The sequence below is a fragment of the Drosophila elegans genome, unplaced genomic scaffold, assembly GCF_018152505.1.
Source record: "Drosophila elegans isolate 14027-0461.03 unplaced genomic scaffold, ASM1815250v1 contig_520, whole genome shotgun sequence".
Lineage (NCBI taxonomy): Eukaryota > Metazoa > Arthropoda > Insecta > Diptera > Drosophilidae > Drosophila > Drosophila elegans.
Genome location: NW_024545903.1, coordinates 4,727,866 through 4,753,087, shown reverse-complemented (window position 1 = coordinate 4,753,087; position 25,222 = coordinate 4,727,866). Strand labels below are relative to the sequence as shown.

General features: G+C 42.0%; 1 protein-coding gene across 1 annotated transcript; it reads right to left on the bottom strand.

Annotated features, from left to right (window-relative positions):
• Nucleotides 1-129: 129 nt before the first annotated feature.
• On the bottom strand, nucleotides 130-23,592 carry LOC108145544 (retinal homeobox protein Rx). The gene is made up of 6 exons (XM_017271044.2): nucleotides 22,937-23,592; nucleotides 21,653-21,805; nucleotides 15,377-16,549; nucleotides 14,905-15,071; nucleotides 1,782-1,947; nucleotides 130-1,116 (listed from the first exon to the last, which is right to left on the bottom strand). The coding sequence occupies exons 1-6, from the start codon at nucleotides 23,322-23,324 to the stop codon at nucleotides 368-370; spliced, it is 2,796 nt and encodes a 931-aa protein (XP_017126533.2). The 5' UTR covers nucleotides 23,325-23,592; the 3' UTR covers nucleotides 130-367.
• Nucleotides 23,593-25,222: the final 1,630 nt, after the last annotated feature.

The following is a 25,222-nucleotide window of genomic DNA, read 5'->3' as shown; positions in this document are numbered from 1 at the left end:
GTAAAGTTTGTTTGTGCCAAATTATTTGAAATTAAATTAATGATGATTTATTAGTTTGATGTTTCTCAATGTTGCAATTTAACCCCCTCCCCAGATAAACACAAACACTTTGAGCTAAAACTTGTCATATTTATTTTGTGCTAATATGCATTAGGAATAGACTTCTTCATCAGCCGTTTTTCTCTGAAGTAATTGAAATTTTACAAATACACTTTGCACATGTTAAGTCTACAAATACAAGAAACTGCTTCAGAAATAAGTCCTTACAACACGAAATTTACTAAACTTGGAACACACCTAGAAGATGATGACATAGGGGAATGTGGGTTTTTGATTGGAGCAGAACTTAGTTAGGAACCGTCGGGGGCTAGACAATGGAGACAAGGCCCTTGTTAAGGTTGTCCAGGTGCTCCTTGGCCTTGATCCTCAGCGTGGCGATCGAGTTGCTCCGCATGTCGGCAGGCGGCGATGCGGATGACTTTCCAGCCGGAGTGGGTTGTGGCGGAGGACTATCCCGCCCCACGTCCAGCAGCTCGATGTTGGCGCTGGCCGCGCATTTGTCCAGGCTGCTTCCCGGATTACTGCTGGTGCTTCCTGCGTCAAGGTCGCTGCTCAGGTCCCGCCCATCCCCGTTGGAATCGGCATTGCCGATGCTCAGGTTTTGGGGCGACATGCAGACGTCCGGGCCACTGCACTCCAGAGAGGCCGAGGAGGAGGACGACTGCGAGGATGAAACGGCGGCGGCGACGGCAACGGTCGTTGACGACGAACTGGGCGGCAGGCTGCTGTGCAGGGGCGTGCCAAGGGGGGTCACTCCGTGGTGGGGCGAGCCCAAGGACGTCGCATGCGGCGACATGCGTGACAGGTGCGGCGAGAGGTGCGACAGTGGTACGACATGATGACCAGCATGCGGGTGGGGCACTCCGTGGGGCGGTGGTGGTGGCGGTGGCTGCGGCTGACCATGCCCCCCGTGTCCTACGTGCGGGGGCGGCGGTCCGTTGTGGGCGTGGTGGTGGCCCATGGCCGCCAGACTGCTCATGGTCAGGTTTGCGGGCGCCAGGCTCAGCGGCGGCGTCAGATAGCTGGGATAAACCGTTTGGGGATGCGACAAAAAGCCTACGGGCAAAGAAAAAGAAAGAGTGGGGTAAATTCCTGTTGAGAATCGTAATTTTGATTTTAATTACTTTAGTAATGGGAGAGTAAAAACGTTAGGTGCAAGAATGGAAGCAAACTTCGGAAAGTAGCTGTCTATACAACATTGCAAACAAAATAAGCAATATTTTATAAATCGACTTAATACCGATCTAGTCCGTTGATTTTTAAAAAATTAAAAATTCATTTTTGAAATCTTAAAAACAATGTGTATATTATAGAAGGTGCTGTCCATAACGTCTTCATGATTTTCCTGGTTATCCAACTCGTCGTTCGGACTACAGTTTTGAATTGAGAGTATTTTATTTTTAGGTCGAAACGCCTTTAAAAAGTTATAAAAGCCAAAGGAGGATACTTAACTAATTTTGTTTATATATTATTTTTTTTATTTTTTTTTCCTCCAAAGTTTGTATTAAAAGAACGTTTTTTTTTAAGTTCCCTTAAAAATCAAACGTAAGAATTCACAATTTTCTTTTTTTTCAATACATATACCGACTGTTGTACTTTATACGTCCTTAATTGCATTTGTGCGTGTTCGTTGATAATAATATTTTAATTTCTTTAAACTATGTCCTTATATTCTTTTTCACAAATGTAATGTTTCTCCCCAAGTAGAGGGTGTTTCGTACCTGGCAGGGCACTCAGCAACGGCGGCGATAGCCAGGGATCCACAGGCAGTCCGGAGGCACCGCATCCTAACCGATGTGGCAGTTGGGTGAAGTGGGTCAGACCCAGGCGGAGACTCTCCGATTTCTCCTGGCGACGCCACTTGGCGCGACGATTCTGGAACCACACCTGAAGAAAAGCCAAAATAAGGAAACAAGAAGGTGGGTTAGCTAATTGGGTTGCTAGAAGGGATACAGAGTACGGAGCAACTTAACTAATCAGTTGACAAGAAACGCGCTAATTTAATCGGGCGTTAAGCAACAAACACAACGAGGAAAGCATTTTCATTTTGAGGAAGAGCAGGAGCGCGAAATTAGAAAACGGAAAGCAGAAGCTGGGGGGGAAAAGCGGAAAAAGCTCTACAAAAAGAGAGCCAGAGCTCCAAAAGAGAGAGTCCCACAAGACAAAAAGCAAAATGGCGGCCAACGCAAAATTGTTAATGAAAACACAAGCCAACACACACACACCTAAACAGACATCCCAGCAGATAGACCCTGCCATACACACACACACACACACCCACAGCCAGGGAGGCAAACAAAATGGCTGAGCAGCACCCACACAAACTCACCTACACACACGGCGAAAAGCACCCAGAGTAACGAAGGAAATGAAATAAAATTCAATTAGTTGCCTTGGCTCTAATTAGAATTATAGCAACAATGAGTGTGTATTAGTGTGGCTGTCTAATTAGTGGCAGAGAAAAAGAGGGGTATAAAAGCCATCTAGGGAAAGTTTTCATAGCCTAAAGCCTGTTTATTACCACCCCCCAGCTCCCACTTTCTGCCGCTGCCACGCTCAAAGTAATTAAATGCAATTTGCGCAAATTAATAAGAAATTATTTCTGATGGAAATTTCATTACCATGAAATAATGTTGTTGTTGTTGCTGTTTTTGGTTGCTGCTCCTGCCACAAGGACATAAACAACCATCTATAAGTATCTGTGCATCTGCGTGTGCGAGTGTGATGGCTTGTGTGCTCTGGTTTCAGTCGCTCTGCGGCTATTTAATTAAGTATAATGGTGCGTAAAATTATTTTCGTTGCCCCGAAACTGATTTCCAGTCTGCAAACGCAATTTCAAATGGTTTAATTAAAAATACACTACGCAAGGGGAACTTTAAAAAAATCTTTCCACAGTCAAGAAATAACCACTTGGAAAGCTTTTATTTAAATTTTGGAAATGATAAACTAATGTAATTATAAGCTTTATTAATATTATTATCGTATTTTATGTCTAGAAAATATAACACTTTAGTAAAATTTTATTATTCTCTGATCCATTACAGAAGATTTAAGTAAATTGACAAAACGCTTGAATTTAGAGTTTGCCAACAAAAATCAATTTGTTTTAAAGTTTGTTTCTATATATATAAGGTATATTTTATTTAACTGAAGATCAATGTTTGAATAAAAAGAAAAAGAAATTAATTACTTTAAATAAAATGTATATTCATACAAGTTAGTGAAAAATGTAAAGTAGAAAAAACAGCCATTAAGTAATAAGATCGATCTAAAAAAAACGAATTGCAGCAAAAATAATTTAATAACTTGATAAAATCAAAATGATCTTTAAAAAAAATTATCAAAGCTAACAATTAAAAATAAACCTCTTCAAATTGTGGAGAAAATTTTCAAATATTTTGTTGGCTTTAGAAATAGTATTTTATTTATAACTGTCGAAAACTCATTTCATGCTAATCAAAAGCCAATCAAATCCGTTCCAATTAGAGTTGTTCCTTGATTATCTTTGAATATCTGTCGGATATCAATTAGCAGAGCAGACAGGCAACAATAACAAAATGGCTCATGCCGGCTTCCCCTTTCCCGTTCGCATCCCCTACTCAAACAAATTGAAATCCCATTTAGAAAGTCTAATTTCCTGTCTCTCAAATCTGTACGAAGAAAATAAATTAAAGTTAGCAGCTTTAGGCCACATTCAGCTCCTCACGCTCAAGCACACACACACACATAATTACAAACACACTCAAGAGAGAGCAAAAGAGCAAAAGCATACAGGGAGATAGAAAGAGAGGGCCTTTGCTGGCTGTTATAATTTGAGTTTGTGCTTCTTCATTTTAATTAAATCATCAAAATCAATTTTGTAATTTCCATTCATGGCGCGCCATAATGAAAATCCCCCATACAAACCAAAACAGGGAAAGAGGGGGACGGGGGAACAAGAGAAAGCTCTCTCTCTTTCTGGCACGCCCACAAACATCATAATGACCTTTAGCCAGCACCGCACTCATCCACCCGAAAGTTGGCAAAATTGTCTGCTTTCATCTTTGGCTGTTGACGCTGTTGCCACCCACCACCCACCATCCACCAGCCAGCACTTTACCCATCCCCCTTTCCCATGACATGGACCAAACTCAATTTTCCACCCCATAGACACAAATACAAACAGGCTCACCCGCACACACACACACACACAAATTCACAGGCATCCCCATTTTCAGCCATTTTCAATTTTGCTACATTTAGCCGGTTGTGTCCTCAAACAGGACCTAACTACCCACCCACCCAACTACCCACCCACACACACACACACCCCTCTATCGAGCAGGCCTGCAGCAATTTGGCATTCATGTGGAGCACGCGACTCACCACAAGCACCCCCAACCCAGCCCATCAGGCAACCACTTTTCAACTTTAATCTTTTTCATAAACTTCACATTGGCAGCAAACAATTTGCGACCCCCAAGCACCACCCAAACCACCACCCCTTAAACATCATCATCTGGCTCTTCCTCTGGCTGTGTCATTCTACCATTTTCCTTGTCGTCTTCTTTAATTTTGTTCGCAGCAAAGTTTTGCCGTTTTATTGGAAAACTTCTGCCGCAAAGTGTCGTTCCACCCAAAAAAAAAGTTGAGAGAAGGAATAACCCCACATAGACGTAAAAGTAACTCACACAGCATTCAAGGCGTATACGCAATGTGCGCTCTCTCTCTCTTTCTCTCTTTCTCTCTCTCTCTCTCTCTCTCCCTCGCTATGGGCTAAATGGGTCCCTCTCTTTCACTCGCTGTGTGGCAGAAATTGCTTTTCGAATGTTTCTGACAGTTTGCAAATTGGAAAATTGACTTTTAACACACAAGAGCTTCAGCAGCTTAATAAAACTGTTTGCAACTTGTGGAGGGGGGGGGCTGGCGGGGGTGGGTGACTTGGAGGGGTGGTTCAATTGTTGCAGTTCGACTTGATATTACACAGACCTTGTTGTTGTTGTCGGATTATTCATACTTCCGTTTTTGGTAGGTTGTTCGGTCTTGTGACCAGGGATTCTGGAACAAATTAATTCCCAAAATCATTGCCTGGGATTGACCAAGAATACACAAAGAGAACCTAGGCCAGCTAAATATCAGGTTTATTGGAACTCGAAAATTGAGTAAGGTAGATCTTGCAAAACTTCGATATGAATGGCTTTTTGTTCAGAGTTGACAACCGAGGTATTGCTGGTACAATCAATAGTAACTTTATACAGACCTAATCCAGAAAGTTTGATTTTGATAATTTGAACGAGGGGCGAATTATTTGTACTTCATTAATATTTAGTTTGATATCTATTTAACTTGTTTTACTTTATACACTTTGCTTGACAATAAGAGTTTAATTTAATTTATTATATAAGTCATCTTGTAAATATCAGTGTTTTACGTTAAAATATCATTCACCATGGAGTTTCCAGTTAAAAAAGTTTAACAACGATCTAAAAAATGTTCGATTGTTATACAAAGGTTAAACATTTAATGGATTTGATGGGAATCGGAAAAAAGGAATCGCTGTAAAAAGTAAAAACACAAAAATTCGATATAAATTAATGGGGAACTATGGGTTTAACAGAAACAAGGTAGTTACAAACTGATGTGGCAATGGAAAGAATAAAAAGCTTCGATACCTTTTATCATTCCCAATGGGGGGCACCGGGAATCAGCTCGTGCGATCTAGTCACAACTCCCAGCTACCTATGGCATAATCATTACGCCGGGAACAGGACTATAATTATCCCAGTGCCGCCCGTTTGTCATGCAATTCAATCAAATTGATTGAAAACTCGATGCCATCGAATGCACTTTGTTTGAGCTGGTTCTCGTTGGCAATAGGCGAGCTAATTGCATGGAAGCGAAAATATTGCCCAGCATGGTCTGCAATTAGAGACCCGACCCTAGGGGCTAGGGGCTGTTGGTTCGAAAGTCGGGGCCGGACAGCCCGTTGCGTTCAAGGATATTGATAGCGGCGCCTAAGGTAATAACCCAAATGCAAACTGCATGGGAACTCCGGTCGCTCCTCGCGCATGCTTTAATTCAATTAAAAAATCCTCAAATCCCGGCTAGGGGAGCCTAATTATAGGGCTGTCTCGGTTCCAGACAGAGACAGACACGAATTGAATTGAGTCCGATTCATTTCTTTCAAGGGCTGTCATAATTCCAGCCCGAACTTGGAGGGACAAAGCCACAGCGTGGAGTCCTTGCCCTGCAAGTTTATGACATGTTTTTTATTCCATTGTTGGCTTTTAGTTCCGGCCCAGGACCCTCTGAAACGAACTCAGCCCAAGCCAGAAGCTCTGGCATCCTGTTTCGGTCGCTTTGTGCGATTCAGAACAAATTAGAGCAAAGACAAAAGCTTTGACGACGGCCACAATTCGCAAGATGTTTTAATTAGTTTAAGAGCCGACAAGCGTATTGATTTACACTTGATGCCGACGTTTGGTTTTTCGTTAAAAGAGATTGGGAATGGTGAGATTGAGGCTTACATATATTTATCCGCATATTGCAATTTAAAATTTTAAAAAATGAAAAGGAAATTAAATTAAATTTGCCAATTTAGAAAAAATATGAAAAATCAAAATTAATTTAGTTGTCAAAGAAATAGTAAGTATATAGTATCGTATATTTTGCTTACACAACGAAGAAATATTCATAAACTATGGTAAGACATAAAACTTAAGTTTCTGGAAAACACAATAACAACTATTATCAACTATTATCATTAAATTTATAGCAAAGAAAGTTCGGGTTTTTGAAAATCACAAATCCAGAAAACGAAATCCCCTTTAACATCGCCTTTTCAGCTTTTCACACTCCCCTCGCCATTGCTAATTGCAGTCTTATTTTTCCACCGAGTGCCCTGTAATCGAAGGCCAAACACGCGACAAATCTTGATTCTCTGACAGCCGCAGACTCGAACAGCGACTCCGCCTCAAATGTCGCCATGGGAAAAGTCGAGGAAAGCGCTTCAAGGAGAGCGAGCTGCCAATCCGACACCCACTCGATCAGGTCTCGGGTTTCCTTGGGATTTCAATTGTTCCGTGTGGAACTGACTTTGACCAAGGAAATAGAATGGGAGCAGGAGCAGGAGCAGGGGAGGATTGTTTGCCGGGGCGTATTTGCGCGTAGCCACGTGGCACCCTGTATTTAATTAGCTATTTATTTACTCGCTGACATGCCGGGCGGCATTCCAAGCGAAAGAAACGAGCGCACGCACAGTTAATAAGCAGTTAAATCGGCTACAAAGGACGACAAATACCAGGCTCCTGGCGGGGTTGCTTAGCTCAACTGTCACACGGGATTCGGGGCATTTGCCGGCCTTGGTCCCTGCCACTTCCAAGGCACAGGGACAAATTTCTGTTGACGCATTTTTAATTTGCAACAGTCGAGGGCCCTGAGGGGATCTGAGCAGTTGCCACGCTCAATTTGAATAATTTCTGGCGACACATACATATTGGGGTGCACTGCGAAAAAATTAAACATTTTGATCACCCATTATGTACTGCTATATAATCTGAGTGACACATTCTTTTTTGAAATAACAACAGTCAAAGTATCAAACAAATAAAATAATTAATGTTGACCTTAATAAATTTCAAGTGACATTCCAAAGTTATTCTTTTATTATTAACTTATTTCGATTTGTTTTTAAGGACTTTAAGTAAATTTAGGTAACTATAAAGACTATAAAAGATTGACATGTCTATAATAGAAGTTTTATGAATATCTGTGTTAAGTAGTTGAACGGAGAAATTCCTCAAGGCTAAGTAACATTTAAATTTAAAATTTGTATTTCTTAATATTATATTCTTGATATTATAAAATGTATAATAGCATTCTTTCCTGCTTTTATAGAAGTTTTAAGAGCTTTTCCTCCGTGTAGGGCGGCTTAGTTTTCGGGTTCTGCCGCATTCAAAGTTTGTTCTCTGATAACTTAATTATAATTTGCGTGCTCTCGAAAATAATATTGTTATAGTTATAGTTATTCCACCTGCCAGCCGAAGCGAAATTTGTTTAGGTGATTAATTAGCACGTAATCAACGTGAATGAGCGGCCGAGGCCAGAGCTTGGAAAATTGTTTAAGTGTTTTGTGATTTATGCAGTCGCAGGAGGAATATGTTTGGGAAACGCATAAAACCAATTAGCAGGCAGCGGGAATTAATTAAAAGCGGAAAAGCGAGCCGAGAACAGAATTCTGAGTGCGGAGAAGTTCCTTTTTTGTGGCCCCATAAAAATGATGTCTGAAATTATAATAAGCCGCTTGGGCCTGACATAATTAGCGTACATATGTGGCCCGCCGCTCTCATTCCAGCATTGTCAAAATAAGCATTTATATAAAGCTGATTAAGTCGATTTTACGTATCGCATGCATGCCAGTACCCAAGTCCCCCCCATATTTCTACCTGTCTTACAGATGGGCTTGGAAATTCTCTGTTGTTTTGTCGGGGCTGAGCATTATTTTGATTGACTGTGGATCGAAATTGAAATTGTATTGTTGCTGCTAATTTGACAACTTAAGCCCAATGCTCATTTAAACTGACAGCAGAGAGGCATCAGAGTGTTTTAAGGGGATAGGGGATATAGGGTTCATCATTCCCTGATTACACAATCCAAAATCAAAGTCATAATTGAATCTCTCTCGGAACGGAAAACTGGATTGAGTGCATCCTTGACATCTGACACAGGACTGGGCTGTAATGCAATAAAAACATAATACTCGAAAGCACCCGCACTTTATCCTTTATCCAGTTGCCTTTTGACTCCGAAAAAAAAAACGCTCGCTGAAGCGAACAGATGTGCAACTCATTACAAAGCATTTAGGCGTACAAATTGAATAATATTCATAATGTTCCCATCAGCGAGGGGTGTGATGGCCTCTCCAAATAAACCGCCCACCCATCGCCAGCCCATCGCCATCCCCTTTTCCACTTGACACTTGAGGACTTTCGGGACTGGCGGAACAGCTGCTCTCCTGACTGTTTTCTCAGAGATCCAAGGATTTTGGCAAAAGCAATTTGCCGTAAAAAATGCCCTGACAAAATGGGAAATAATTTCATTGTAATTGTAATTGTCTTCGCTTGATTACATTGGTCTATATTTTATTTCGCTCTAAGCCAAACAAATGGAGTGGGTGTTCGGTGTTGGGCTCTCAACAAGCAATCCACGATGTCAAGTGAGGCATGAGTATATTTTGGGGGTTGAATTCACCTAGATGGAGGGTGAACTCGATGGAGGGTTATATGATTTATAATTTCATTCCGTTTGATTTATGCATTTATATTAAAATGTGTTGACAGGTTACGGTGAATTTGAGACAACTGAAACCAAACTAAAACAAATCCCCAGCACGTGGCCCGACTCCACACCCGATTCTGATTGTATTAGCCATCAGATGGAGGGCGTAGAAAAGCGCAATCATAGTCGATGAAGTCCTGGAAAAGCAAATACCGAGCACAAGGACACGTTTCGCAGCTTAAACGGTGGAAAGGATGCTCTGTTGAAGCGCGAGCTTCGCATGAAAGGCGGCCGCGTAGTTGTAGGCTGCTTTTAAACTCTGCCCCAGGCTCAGACACTGGAGACAACAACACCCTTTGGCCGGGCCGGGCCAGGACATCAGGCCAGAGCCAGAGCCAGTCCAGGACCTTGACGACATGGAGAGAGCGGCGCAGAGCAAACTCAATAAGTCGCATAAAAGAATGAAATTGGATGCCAGCGCAAACAAACAGCAAACGATGCCGACAATGTGGTCCTTGCCAGATCCTTCGGCATCTCCGGCCTGGAATTCCTTTGAGCCGCCCGGCAATTGCGTCGTCATCTTCCCGATTCCCCTGCTCTGCAGCTTCTGCCATCCACTATATGCGCTCCTCGGTTTGGCTTTCAAGTTTAATTAATTGCGACACGGATTCAGCGTGGGCGTGTCCCGATCTCAAAAGGCTTTCTTCTCCTTTTTCGAGAAGAGCTTCTAATGAGGGTTAATTGAAAGCGGCAAACTTCTGTGAAGAGTACGCCGCCTCGATTTTGGGCTTCCTCTTGCACCCGTAACCTTTTCTTGAGCTTAGTCAACTGTCTTCAATTAGAAATGAGACGACCCATTTATTTGTGGTTATTAGAGGTGGACGCGTGATCGAAATAATAAATCTATTCATGCGAACCTTTTTGGCAGCTTGCTTCACGAACAATTAAAGCACGTTTCAAGATCAAACATAATAAAAGTCTAAAGTTTTAATCCCAGGTAGTATTAGCTTTATTTATAAAACAAGTTTAATTTGGAAATGTTCGTGAATTGCTCGTAAAGAAATTATTTAATTTTATTTATTTATATATTTTAATACAATTAAAAAAAGTGACTTTACTAAACTCGCTGATATTAAAGTTCATCCACATACTAAGGGTTCATGTTTATTTTACTTAAGCTTTGATAAGAACTCCCTGGAATGTTATGCTTATCCGCTGTTATTCTTTATAAAAGCCATAAAGCAATCTTATTTGCTTGTAGAATTTCAACACCCCCTTATTCCTGACTGTTTGTCAACCCCACCCGTGCCACCTAAATTGGCCGTCTCATATCAAGTGCTTGAAAGTTTCCCTCAAGTTTTCTTTTGTTTTAGTTGACAGTTGATCAAAATACATTTTAATAAACGGCAGATGTGTAACACAGACCTACCTAACCCTACTTAAATAAGTTATAAGCCCGAGTTCCGGATAGGGCAACCCCCTAATTCAGTCGGTTTTTGTGACCTGACATTTATTTACCCTTGCGGTGGCTTTGTTTTTCTCCTCCTCTCCTGCCCTTCGTTCTTGTTGTTATGCCAAGGTGGCATAATGTGTTAATTGCTTTGCCAACACCCACCCCCAACACCCCCAACACCCTCCGCCCACGCTAACGGCACTTGAGGGCAGCTGTCGCTTGAGCCCGATGCATATTTTATTCACCATTTAATTATATCAACGGGAGTGCTTCAAAAAAGTGAAATTCAAATATTCATCACTGGCCAAACGGACACAAATCAGGACAAGTGTCTAATAAATGGTCTTAAAAGAGCCGGCCACTCCCCAAAAGTCTCCGTTGAGATTGGGGTCCTGGAGAGACGCCCTCATGACAATAAGTTAAATACTTTTGAAAGCTTTTCCCCCCCGCACGTTTGCAACACCCAGTGGGACCAGCCTACTTAAGCATTCAATGGCTTTATTCATTCGATTTGATGACCTGCACAGGACATTCTAGTTCCCGATGATGGCGATGAAGGAGCTTGTTTGGCAGTCGGGCCAGCGATCGTTTTCATTATTAGATTTGTATAGGATTTCATGGGGCTGGGGGCACGGAGCGGGTCTAAACAAATGAACCTAATATGCATTATTATTATGGCATGTGAAAACGAAAGCGTTGTGGGAGTCGAGGATATGGCTTGGGTAGTTGTCGATAAAACGGTCATGCAAGCAAGCGAATGCCAAAGTTGAAGTAAATATTCAATAAAAAATAATCGAAGCAGAAACCAGAACGAAGCGAGCACACAACGAAATGAGCATAAAAATGTGGAAATGTTGAGGAGGGAAATCCGAAATCAAGCTCCGACTCAAATCCGACGGCGAGGGCAAAGACGCAGGCCAAGTGGAATGCAATAAAAATCTATTTTATTTGTTAGTGAAATGACATTTTTATTTGTTTGCTGTTTATGCACATCCACTCTGGCACACTGTCGCACACACACTTACGAATGTAAAGGACGCCCCGGGCTGTGTGTGTCACGTCACACATGTCGTATGAGCAATATATGCAGATAAATAAACTATTACACAGGATTATTATTTGCTTTGGCGCAGGATATTTTGACAGGTTTACGATATTTAATCATTTGACTATGCAAAATAATTGACACAAACTTTTGCCTCCGTCTTTTATCTTTGTTTATTTTTGCTGCTAATAAACCCAATAAAAATGGTCGTTGCACATGGAAATAGTCATGTTTATTTGCCTAACTAAATCAAGACATGCAGGAATTCTGCTCCAGCCAGTGACATATAGAAACAAATACTATATCTTTTTGCCATCCAACCCCCATTACGATTCGATTTTCTGCGCTCGGCCATGCCAAATTAAGTTTTAATTAAACTCTTTTGGCCCCCGGTTTAATGCGGCGTGTGATTGAGTCGACTGCCGGCTTTAACCCTTGACTGAGCGCCAGACAACCCTCCCGATGAACCACACTCAGCCCTGTCAGCCAGTAATCCAAACAAAAGTAATTGTCATCTTCCAGGACATATGTTGCGGCTCTCAGGGTCTCGGTGTTTTAGGGGAAGAAACGATACAGGGCCACGGCAAGTGTTAATGATCGTCTAGCTATGCTTTTTTTGGGCGTTAATCTGCCGTTTAATTTACAGGCTTAACGCGTTTTGTTTTGGTTACCATCGCCGATAATCCCCGAGCTGAGGCTGCTCAGACCCTTGTTTAATGGTTGTTGTTTTTACAATGTTTTAGTTGTCTTACGGGCCGGGCCAAACCACAAAATGACACAATTTCAATTGGACTTGCATAGTTGGGCCCTCGTCTGCCAACGAATATTGCCATTTAAGCAGCAATCAAACAAGCCACAGAGAAATTCATTCCATTGCCATACACAAAATGCAAAATCCAATCAAACTTTTTAAACAAACATTTAACAAATCTATTACAATGCAATGACAGCAAGCAAAAACGAAACCGACGAAAAGTGGGCGACCAAAGCTAAACCCTGAAATGAACTCATCTAAACGAGAAATTCTATTTGGTGGATGGCTGACTGGGTTTGCAAAGAAACAACTCAGTCAACTTTGGTTACAATTTTTTTCCTCTTATTTTTTTTTTTTTTTTTTTTTTTTTTGGCCAGCCTATGTGTGCGGGTGAGTGTGTGCAAGCAAACTTAATCAAAACAAATTTCCACCTTCAACGAGTTGCACACCAAGCAATTTCCCAGGCCCAGTCAAAGAGCACAAAAAAAAAAAAAATAGGAAGCAAAGGAGTAAAACGATAACTAGAACTTCATGCAAACTAACCGCAAATACGATTACAAACACACAGGACGAAGGACGATGGCGGGGGCGAAGGGGCGGGGGCACTGGTGCACCCCACTAAATCGAAAAAACCAGTCAAAGGGTTGGAGAGCTCGTTTCGGTTCCTGCTGGCATAATTTGAATTCGTGTCAATTTGACAAAGTGACACATGAGGGCCAGGCCCAGAAGGAGAAATTTTTATGCGATTTCGCTTCATTACTTTTGTATTCCGCCTGTGCGGTCGGGCTATGGATACACCTATAAATACGTACGGCATTTTCGGTATTTGTTTATTTATTTATGTGCTGTGTTGTGTTGGAGACGCCGACGACAGTGTCGCCAACTCTGGCTCTGTGGGCACGATAATGTTTAGTCAATAAAAATGATTTGTCGGCTGAGGAAACGAAACGAAATCGTGAAATTTGATATGTCCTTTGCATTTACATTTACCGGAGGGGAATCCTGCTTGTACTCCTTCGGCTCCTCTTTTCACCCCCTCTCCTCACTCCAGCGGTTGGAAAACTATGCCAATCGCTTGGTCCACTCTATAACTTACAGCAGCCGCAAGTCGAAGTCCTTTTCCCACTATCAACCAACTACACAGAAAAAATAAGATGAAGCTTTAAGATACGTTTGATTGTATCTCTAAATATATATTGAAAAAAACCCCGTTAAATTAAATTAATAATCCTATTATTATAAGAACTAAGAAATGATTCAATATTTAAGTAAAGTAATAAATAGTTTTCCTCTTTTTTGTTAATTTTTAATTTTTTAATGCTTGACGTTAGTAAGTCTTTATAATTCCCAAGTTCTAATTTTTAATATTCCATAATTAAAACCCTAACATCCAATATAATAATCTAGCCAAATGTAGTAACATGCTTGACATATTTTTTTTTGTTGTGTATCACCCACTGCCGCCCATCGATAGTTCCTGCTGCCGCTTAAGCGTATTTTATGCTACACCGCTGTGAATGGAATTTACGAGGCGCCCTGCCCGTTCACGTCACAATTTGCCACCCGAAACGAATGGCTGCCAGACATGGCATCCCGCCATATCGCCACATTTCCACATTGCCACTGCCTCAGTGTCTCCGAGCATAAAAGCGCATAGTCGCATAAAATGCATAATTCTCTCCAAAGGAAGAAAAGGAAACTTATTGAATGGGCCACAGACCAACTTGAGAACTCTTTCGGCGTTGTCATTTCGCTATTGAGACATAAATTGTTCCATGCACTTGGAGGCAAGTTATGCGCAAAGTTTGACAATTATTATTGCTCTTGGGGGGCAAGCGGTTAGGGAATAAAAATCATAAATGAATCACTAAAGGAGTTATGGTGATATAAAGGTATTTAATTCCTCAAAAAAAGTCCGTTCGACTGAAATATTTCTAAATGATTTGATGTTAAAATTTACTTGTATGTAAAGTAGATGGAAGAGTTAGTTGCTCAATAACTCCCAATTGGTGAAGAAGTCAATCAAAAAATGCAAATATCTAGCTTTTCTTTCATTAGGGATCCTCCGGCCATAAATCCCTGCCAACCATTGAAATATCTATGCATATCTAGCACCTTGCATTTACAAGGGCTTTAGATTCGAGGGGATGGTAAACAGCGGGTACAACTTAATTTCGTTAAAATAAATAGCAAACGGAAATTATTTAATTTCCGGACCCTGGCTGGCGGTTACTCCAGTTGCAGACACGTTGATTGCACAATTAGCTGGGGAGCGGGTGTAAATCACTTCCATATACCAGACAAACAGGAGATACGGGAGCAATGGAGATGACTCACCTGAACGCGAACCTCCGGCAGGTTCACCTTCATGGCCAGCTCCTCGCGGGAATAAACATCGGGGTAGTGCGACTTCTCAAAGGCACGCTCGAGTTCATGCAGTTGGTAGGTGGTGAAGGTGGTCCGGTTGCGCCGGTGTTTCTTCTTGGCGCAGTTATCGTCTTGGCCTGCCGATAATAGCAAATAATAACTATATTCTCTTTGTTTTATATTGCATTTCATTATCAATAAAAAATAAATGCTCCTAGAAGCACAATTCTGTATACGAAAATAATACCTTTGCTTAAAAATAATTGTAAATCTATATTTTGAAGTATTAAATATTTGTAAAAGAATACAGCGAAATTCTACATAATCGAGAAGGCAACAAAAAATGTCCTATTCTGGTAAATCGAAGATGATAAAGCATGGGTTATACCACGTAGATTAAAATATTTAGCGCTCTTTTGAATCTGTATGAATCTGTACCCACCCTCGTCATCGCTGCCGGATGTGATCTTCTCGCCCTGCTCGCTGCTGTTGGTCTGGTTGAGGTCCTCGCTAGAGGCGCAGCTGCCGTTGACCAAACTGTCGCTGTCCGCATTTAACCGCTCGCCATGATCGCCGGAGTTGTTGCTGCTGCCGCTGGGATTTCCGTTGCCGTTGTTGCTGTTGCGAAAGTCATGCTGAAAGCCCTGCTGCTGTTGCTGCAGTTGCTGGTGGTGGTGAGACTGATGCTGCTGCTGTTGCTGTTGCTGTTGTTGTTGCTGCTGCTGATGATGCACCTCCTCCAGGCTGCGAGCCCGAATGCCGTAATTGCCGCCCAACTGGCCGTTGGCTAATTTGGGCTCATTATCATCACAGAAGACGCCGGCGGACTTGCGCTTGGCGGCCAGCGGACCACGTGGCGCCGGAGTGGGCGGCGACGTGACGTCCAGTTGCAGCTTTGCCGCGTCATCGTCGTCCTCCTCCATGTCGCTGGCGGAGGACATTGAACGCTCGTCGTAGCCAATCTGCGACGGGGCAAGAGACGCCGTCTGGGAGTCCAAGAAGTAGGCACCCGGCGGCGGCGGAGGAGGACCCGCTCCAGTGGGCGATGACTTGGCGTATTTGCCGTGCGGGCTCTGATTCTGTTGGTTCTGCTGCTGCTGCTGCTGCTGCTCCTGCGCCTGAGCAGCCAGGGCGGCCAAGTGCTGCTGGTGGCTGCCAAAGGAGCTGGGCGGCAAAGGGTTAGGTGGAGCGGAGCCAGAGGCTCCGGGCTGCAATTGATTGGCCTCGACCATCTGGTGCATCGAGTTGAGGTAATTGCCCGCCGCCTCCTCCTGGTGCCCGTACCCATGACCATGTCCATGTCCCTGGCCGAATCCAAAGGCATTGTGGTAGCCAAAGGGAGCGTGTCCGGGGTGCGGGGGATGGCTTGAGTGCATCGGATGACCTGGCTGGCCGGGTCCCATCTGCTGTCCATGGTGCAGGGACGTCGAATTCGCAACCTGGGCCTGCTGACTCCCCGGCGGAGTGGGGGGGCCGTAGGGCAGGCCACCGCCGTTCTTCGCGTGCTGCTGCAGCATGCTGGCCATGTGGCTGTCCATGCTGCGCAGCTGCGTCAGGGTCATGCCACAGCGCAGATCTGTGGCATCCTCGTCGCCCAACGAGGGGTCAATGGCGCCTAAAATGGCAAAAAGGGTTAAACAGAGGTGAGAATGATTTAAGGAAAATCCTGTGTAGAAAAGAGAAGAATTGTTAAGTTGGTGGTCTGGAGCAGAAATTTGTTGGTTCCAGTTAAAACCAAAAAAAATTAATATCCATAGTTTTGTTGAAATAAGCTATTTAATTAATTGAGTTTTTTGTATTTAATTTCTTAACCTTTTTATGGACGACATTAGCAGTTTATTTTGAATAGTTATATATTTATAAAATAAATATATCAGAGCTTTGCAATTTGTAAGATTCAAATTTACTTTAATGTTAACATAACTAAATAATAGAAAAGATGCCTTTATAATTTAGAATTAACATAATTACAATATTCATGTCTTTAGCAAAAAAAACACATTAGAAAAGAACTTAAAAAAAAAAGGAAAACGTATTTTTCAAAGCCTATAACTTAAGAATCAGGGTATTTACTTCCTAGTTCAATGTTGCAAATCATGAAAACTTTTGTACTACTTAGATCTGGAAAGGCACCAATTAGTGCCACAATATAGGGACTTACATCAATTAACCCTGGCTTTATATAGTGCAGACACCATTATTAAGTGTGTAATTAATAGATCACGAACAATGGCTTATGAGGTTGGAGTTTCCCTTCTCCCACGCATTCTGCCACCTGATTCGATTTTAATTAGTGTGCCCAATGAGGCGGGAATAGAAGTCATAAGGCTGTTTTCCAACTCGCTGGCTAAAAGCCCGCGCAGCCCGTCTAATAACAACGTGTTATTTAATTTGGCGGTTGACGGGGGCCAATGGAAGCCTGCGACCTGCAGCGGGTCAAACCTGTTGGCCGCCCACCCACTAATAAACGGCTTTCAATTAGACGCCCGGTATTTACAATGTGAGGCAATAAAAATTCTCGGAAAACAGAGTCGGAACTCGGTGGATCGAGGGGGTGGTGAGGTGGTGAGTTTCAGATGAGGCGGTATCGCTCCCTAATGGGCGTTCCAACCAGCGCTTTGGCATATCACGTGACATGCAAGGAAGTCATTAGTTTGGGTTTTAGGTCTTTAGGCGGCGATGGGAGTTCTGGGCTGGATTTTGTGTAACCGAATTCAATTTCTATGTTAAATTGCCTTTTGGGGCAGGGCCGTTGCGTGGAATCGAAACAAAACCAATTACCCAGTCAGACTGGGAAGTTGCTACTCGAGAATATCTGTAATTATTTGATAGTCTTTTGGGTAATTGCTTTTCGATGTAAGTCCGCTTGGAGCCCGTTTCGCTTAGTCGATTGTCTAATGTAATTATGCACCACATCGTTCCGATTCGGCTCAGTTCGATTAATTGGGTCAACATTTTGGCTAATTAACTTTAAACAGCAGCCAAACGAAGATTGTAAATGCCCCGAATTAACCTCTCCGAGTGTTTTCACCAATCAATCGAAATTTACACGCCCAGCGTGCGTTTTATTTTGAGCCACTGTGGTGCTAATGAAATTAACAACGAAATTCGTTTTGAAAGCCTCTGCAAATGAAGTAGCACAAAAGATGTCGGAATAGTTTTATCCGAATGTGAGCCACATGAGGCGAGAGCCAGTAGCCGCACCACCCGACCCTCAACCCCCCTAAAACCCCTCGATCCACCTCAATCCACCAAAAAGCCACCGCTGTGTTGGCCCACACGGAGTGCGTGAGTTAATTGCGTGTGCAGCGAAAAATAAAAGGCTAAAACAAAAGTTTTCTGCCTATTTTAAGAGGGGCGGGGGGACGATTCTCACTCTTAAGCAATTGGCCCAAGTGTGAATGATGTGATGGATGTATATCGCAGGGAATATGTTATACTGTGACAGTAAATCAGTAGCTCTTGTGACAGGAATCAGAAAGTAGTACAATTTATGTCTGGTAAGCTTACACATAAACGGTAAGCAACGGAAATTTATCAATTGTATATAAAAACAGTTAAGTTTCAGAAAATGTAAGTAAATACAGTAATATTTAATTTAACATAATTTACGTTTTTTATAAAGTATTTATATGCCTCACCCAATACTCGGTATCTGTGAAGATACTAAGTCTAATACCAGGCTCACGGGCTAAACTATATTGTTTAAGTTTCAAAGATAAATCTATTATTTATTAATTACCCTAAAAGGTTTTACAATAATATTGGCTGCTTTTCAGAAATTTTGTTAATTGAGTTGCCTAATTGAGTGTCTCTAAAGCATATAATATATTGAGTAATAATACATTCTACAACTTTAAAGCTCCTCATCAGATCCAAAAATAAACCAAAAATCCAGTTTTCTAATGTTGAATGAACCGCGTTTCGAGCCACTTCCCATTCACCCAGGTTCGATGGCTTGTACAGAGACGTTGGGTATTCATTCAGTGCCAGCCCCGTAACAAACTGATCGACACATCAATTAAGAAATGATTTCCGTGCGCGCTCCATTAGCTTCAAGAAATTTAAGCTAGCGGATGTAAATTTGCCTGTTGTTAACGCAACAATATTTGATTATGAATTGGAAATGCTTAAAAACGTAGATAGCTACTGAGAAAAGTTCCTTCAGCGAGATGCTAGACTACGATTAGAATAGGGGCTCATTTTGCTCTAATTTGGCTGGTTTTTTCCGAGGAATCCAGTCCAATGTGAGGGATAAATTGACGTTAATCGCGTCACTTCGACTTCGACTTCGCCCCTGCCACTGTCCCCTTGTCGAAGTCTAATCCTAATGATGATTTGACAGTTTTCCATTGTTGGGCCAATACTGGGCCATTAGGCGGCCTAATTGATATGTTATTAGCCACGCAGCGTTTCTAAAAGTCATGGAAAGAACAGGTAGGGGACGAAAGGAAATGCACATTTCGGCTGGTTTCTTGTTCGCCGGAAGATCTTTGCAGCCAGATGAGAGACGCGATATCGGATTCATATCAAAAAGCGAAACAAGCCATAAACAAAACTGTCAATCACAAGTGCTTGTTTACAGGGGGCAGGGGTGTCTTGGTGGCGGGGGGATGTTATGAAAAGTGGTAGAAGCCACAAAAGCGGCTAATAAGACGACGCCGACGCACGGCCACAGACACGCATTAAAATCATTAAGACGCCTTAATGCTCAATTTAATGCCGCGTCAACTGCTTAACAGATCTCGTGTAGATGGATCGTGAAGGGGATCACTTCAGTCAGTCTCTCCCCGTCTCTTTCTACCTCCTTGTAGCTATCTCTTTCTTATATCATGCTCTTTCTCTCTTTTTCTTTAAAATCATCTTGATGGTAACGATGCAGAGCAGGCTTCTTGACCAAATGCACTTGTGTCTACTGCGCTTTTAGTGATTGTTTACATCTCAATCTCCCCTCTCACTCTCTGGCCCTCTACCTCTCTCTTTCTGCTGTGGGACGCCGCCGTTGCCGCCAGCTGTCAGTTTAAATGCTTTTTGACGGCTTGTGTCTGGCCGCCAGTTTAATTATGGCTTAAATGCGAAACGCTGTGAGTTTGCTTTGCAGCTAACCCCCCAAAATCCCCAGCTCCTTCGATTGATCCACCCCCCTCTAATTAGCCTGCTTCTAATTAATTTGCGGCCATTTAACCCACGCTCTTGTTGTTGCCGCTCAGCGCCATTTTGATTTGCTCTTGCTGTTATTGCTATTGTTGTTGTCAATTTGTTTATCACGCTGTTGTTGTTGGTTGTCGAAGCTCTTTAGGAGGCTCTTTACCATTTTGGGAGGTGTCTATTGGTGTCTGTTTTGTGCGTTTGTGAAACCACTTAATTGAATTAATTGTAAATGAACTTGCTGTTAATTGTTTTGGTTTTCTGTTGGTGAATGGAATGAATGTTGATTTGGCCATTTTGGCAATTTCTAATTGATTTTCATAATTTGAGAAAGAGCAATTCAAGTTTGTTTTATTACAGTCCAATAAGACTTAGAAACTAATATATTTCAACAAAATGGAATCAAATTGAAATGTCTGCAAGCAATTTATAGAGCGTCTAGTGATATTCACGCAAATTCAAATTAAAACTCGCATTTAAAGAAATTCATAATGTAATCAGTACACCCAATTAAACATGAATTTTAAAATATTGTAGGAAAAATGTATCAATATGATGAGTATTCAATGAATGCCAAAGTATCAAAATAAAATTGATGTGGTTAAAAAAAAGGCCTAAGCTACATTTTTAGACTCTTTCTATAAATGAAACTAAAAAGTAAGGGGGTTAAATAATTTAATATTGAATTAATACTTTTACTGTAATACTGTTATTACATAACTTATTATTTAAGAGAGCATTGTATATTTGTATTGGATACTAATTTTTACGGATTTTTCTATTGTTTAACAATTTAAGACGCAGTATCCTAATTTTAAGGTGTAGTATTTTATCTTATGCACAAAAAACATTCAATACCTTCGCTTAAATGGTAATAGGAACTCCCTAATTTCTCACCTAGCCTCTTGGATGATCCAAGGACTCAGGGCTAAGGAGTTATGGGCATAACCATAATCGCAGCTATATCAATGCCCTCCCATTTTTCGCAAGTCGCTGCCAATTTTAGGCATGGGCGATGGGCGTGGTCGAGACGCGGGAGCGACAATCGCTTGCCGGCAATCAAAACACAAGCGAAATGAATTATAAATGACGTGCAGAAGACTATTTTTGGCACCTGGCTGACGGGGAGGAGCCGTCGCCAGCTGGCACTACAAATCCCCACTATAATCCAGTTAAAAAGCCTTCAAAAGTATTCACTCCCCGCGCAACTAATAGAAGTTTAAATTGGCCCCAAAACCGTGTGGAGGGGGGATTCTAATCCCATCTATGACTTCCTTTTTGCCGTCGTTTCGGTTTCTTCGCGAGCGATTACCGCTGACTGATTGCTTATCAGCTGTCGTGCATCTCGAGGCGTTGCCAAAGTGCCAGTCCCGACGCCACCACCCAACCACCCAACCACCCACTACCCCATTCCCCCTGTCAAGGCTAATACAATTTTGCGATTGTGTTTGTTGATTCCATGCGCAGCGAACGGGTAATTGAAATCGATTTGACCTTTGTGACAGCGCTTACCGATCATCGCTAACGGGCAAATAATGCCCGGTGGCTTTAGGCCCGGCTTGTGACTTACCATCGCTGACCGATTCCGCGTTTCGACCAGTGCCATTTCCAGTGCCATTGCGATTCTTCAGGCCGAGAATGGCATCGATTGTGTGGCGCGGCGTTAGCGTCTGTCCGCCCGATCCGAACTTTCTGGCATTATCCTTGAGCAAGTCGTTGCTATCTGCGGGTTGAACAAGAAAATACAAAAACACATTTTTATATGCAGGGAGTGAGACCCGAATTAAAAGCCTGTTTGCCAACAGTTTGCCAAAGTCAATTAGGCGCACGACAGCCCAGCGACTCTATGCAAATTTGTCAGCAATTTTGAAAGTATTAAAATTTAGTCCAGTCCCCACATACACACAACTTTATTTGCGATTTTAACGAGCTAAAAGCTGTAATTGCTACCTGGACTCGCGAACCCCCCCTTCGCCCTCACCTAATGGCCAGTTGTCACGACGGCATGCTGGAAAGTAGGCAACATGTTGCCTGATGGTTTTATGCATTTTTAACGAAATTAATACAAACTGTGCCAAGTGGCGACTGGCCGCGGAAGGTGCAGCGGAAAAATCCCTTTAATTGCCCCGTCTTGCAATTAGCTTTTAATTTTTCGCTCAAATTTTCCGCTGTGCATGTTAATGCACAAAAAAACATTGCTGTGAACACGCACACACTCAGGCATTCATGAATGTCCGTGTCCGCCAGCAATTTGTGTTAATTAAATCTATAATCAAACAATTGCAAGCCTTTTCCGGCTAAGGCCACACATGGAAAAAATGTTCAACACTAAATCGGTTGGCCAAACGGAACTTAAATAATAGCTGTTAGAAATAACCATTGGACTATGAATATATTTAGTTGGATTTGTATGAGTGAATGTACTTTTTTATCAAGTTTTTTAAATAAATAAATAAATATTTATTTGGAGATTTATGAATAAATGTATTTTTTTATAAAGGTGTATCAATGCATTTTAAATTAATACAAAAAGTTTACAAAAACCTTAGTTAATTTTCATCAAGCAATTAAAAATTAAGGAAGGGAGCAAACAATTCAATAGATTTTACAATTCTATTATATGTATAAAAAGTGTTATGAATTTAATATAAGCCGTTTGATACTGTTTTAATTTCCAATTATTAATTATTTTTTCAAAACTAAGTTTATGTTCAATTTTATAAGAGCCAGAATATGTTTAGATCAAAAATATAAACTAATATCTGTGTATATTCCAAATGGTTTAAAACCAGCGAAAAGTGTGCCTATCACTTTGTTATAACTTGTGAGAATTGCCGTCGGAATGTGTGCTCACCTTCCGTCGAGATCACAGTATTGTTGTTGGCCAGATGGGCGGCGTAGTGCTCGTGGAACTGCTCCAGGTTCTTGAACTTCTCCACGATCATCTGCAGATTCTTGGCATCCCTGACATTGCCGAGCAGGTGGCGCAGATGCTCCAGCTGCTTGGGCGGGAGCTTGTGATTGCCGCCGCCCTGCTGCACCAGCTGCTCGAAGATGTGCTGGAATGTGGCGGCGGTGTTGTTGCTCGCAGCGGAGGAGCTGTTGGCCACTCCGCCTGGACCACCTGGACCACATGGACCACTCGATCCAGCTGATATCGCTCCTGGCTTGGCGGCTGGCGGCGCCCCAGGCTGGCCAGGAGCCACTTCAAGGGCAGGTGGCGTCGAAGCTTTGATATCCATTCGATACTGTAGAACAAAAGTACTTTTTTCGGCAATGATATGTTTAATCACAGTTGAGGCAGCCACACACACACAGACACACACACTGATTGTATTTAATGCACTTCCAAGAATTTCAGTCACTTTTCCTCTGGCTAAATGTCAAGCATTTTACAGTCACAAGCGGGAAAGCTTCAGCTCCGAAACTACCAACTACCGAAACCGTTGCGCACCGAGCCAAGGCAGAGTTGGCAATAAACTCGAATTCAGCGACTGTGGCCCGCTGACGGCTCGAGTTTCCAAATCGAATTGGAAACCGGTTGAGCTCGCCACATCTATATATAATCGGTGTTCCTGTGTGTGTGCTTCCGAGGGGCGGAGCCATCATGGGAGAGGATTCGAGAGCGGGAGAGAGTGCGCAGGACTTGCGGGGTGGCTCGCTCGCTCTTTGGCGGCACGGGTCAGAGTCGTCCTTCCCAGGCCATGCGATCCGGAGTCCAGAGTGTAACAATGAGTTTTCAGGAGACCCCGGCCAAGTAGTTTGTTTGTCGGCTTCGTAATAAAATAAACTAACTGCACTTACTGCCCTTCGACCAGCCGTCCTGGGCGGGGTGTCCTTGCTGAGTCCTTGCACTCTTTCGCCCTGCCCTGGAATTATGACTTTGGTGCCACAGATTTTTCGACCACAATTCCATCGGAAAACCATTTTGGGCTTAGGCCACAAAGTGTGTGACTCGTTTAGTCTCTCCCTCTCTCCCTCTCTCCCTCACTCCCTCTATATCCATCGGCATTTCCCTCTCGCTCTACATCTTCTCCCAAGGAGAATGAAACCTAAAACGGATACATAAGTGGATTTTGTTAATATCCTGCTATTGTTACAAATTTGCAAGCTGATTGCGGCGAGCGGCATTTGTCAAGGCAATAAACTTAAAAGCAATCGGCAAGCAGCTGAGGTCACGGAATTTATTATGCCGGGACTAAAGGAAATAACTCTCTTGATTAGCACAGTAAATAAATGCGTTTATTAAAATGGAAAAGAAATTTATATATTTTTTCAACTAACTAACTAATATTTATAAATTGTGTTTTTTTTTTTAAAAAGAGCTCATCAGAAAACAATTTTCAACATATCTGTAAGTTTTTAGAACTTTTGTAATTGTTGCAAGCCATAGCTTATTTATAAATATGTTTAACACAAGGTTAACCGTTCAAAAACTTAGGGTTCAGAAAGTGGTCTGTTGTAATATATATTTTACAAAAACCAACTACTTGTCCTCACTTTTATTTTCCTTTTTTTTTCCCACAAAATTAATTTATGCCAGGAACCAAAAATAATCGTCATAAAAAATATACTCGGGTTATTTGCAAGAATAATAAATTATGTTTCGGTTTCCACCGTGGCTAGAAAAAAATGTAAAGATTTTTATTTGTTTTTCAATTGACTGACAGAAGTCATTACAGTAGTCCTTTAGAAACAAAAGTTTCAATATCATTCTTTTTTGGTTCCTTGTTTTCTTATTTCAAATGAAATCGACATAGGCGCACAATAAAATCAGAATAGTTTTAGAAATACTTTTGAATAATGCTAAATGGCTGATTACAAACAATCCTGTAACTTTGTAAAGGTAGCATGACAAATTGGGTGTAACGATGGAATGTTATTTAGTCTAATAATTTTGCTTTAATCTAGTGAAAACTACTATTATCACCAAAAGCTTTAAGTTGAAGCTTAAACCTGTTTAAAAATTTAGTTCATCAGCTGATTAGCTCGCTAAAAACGCATTGGTCATTGTGGGTGAGTCGCCTGGAACGCCCCCGACCACTTCCGACACTTTGATTGCCAGTCGAGTAATAGACGCAGTCAGCTAGTTTAGCCAGCCATTAAGCGTGGCCAATACCATTACCATTTACATTTAGCC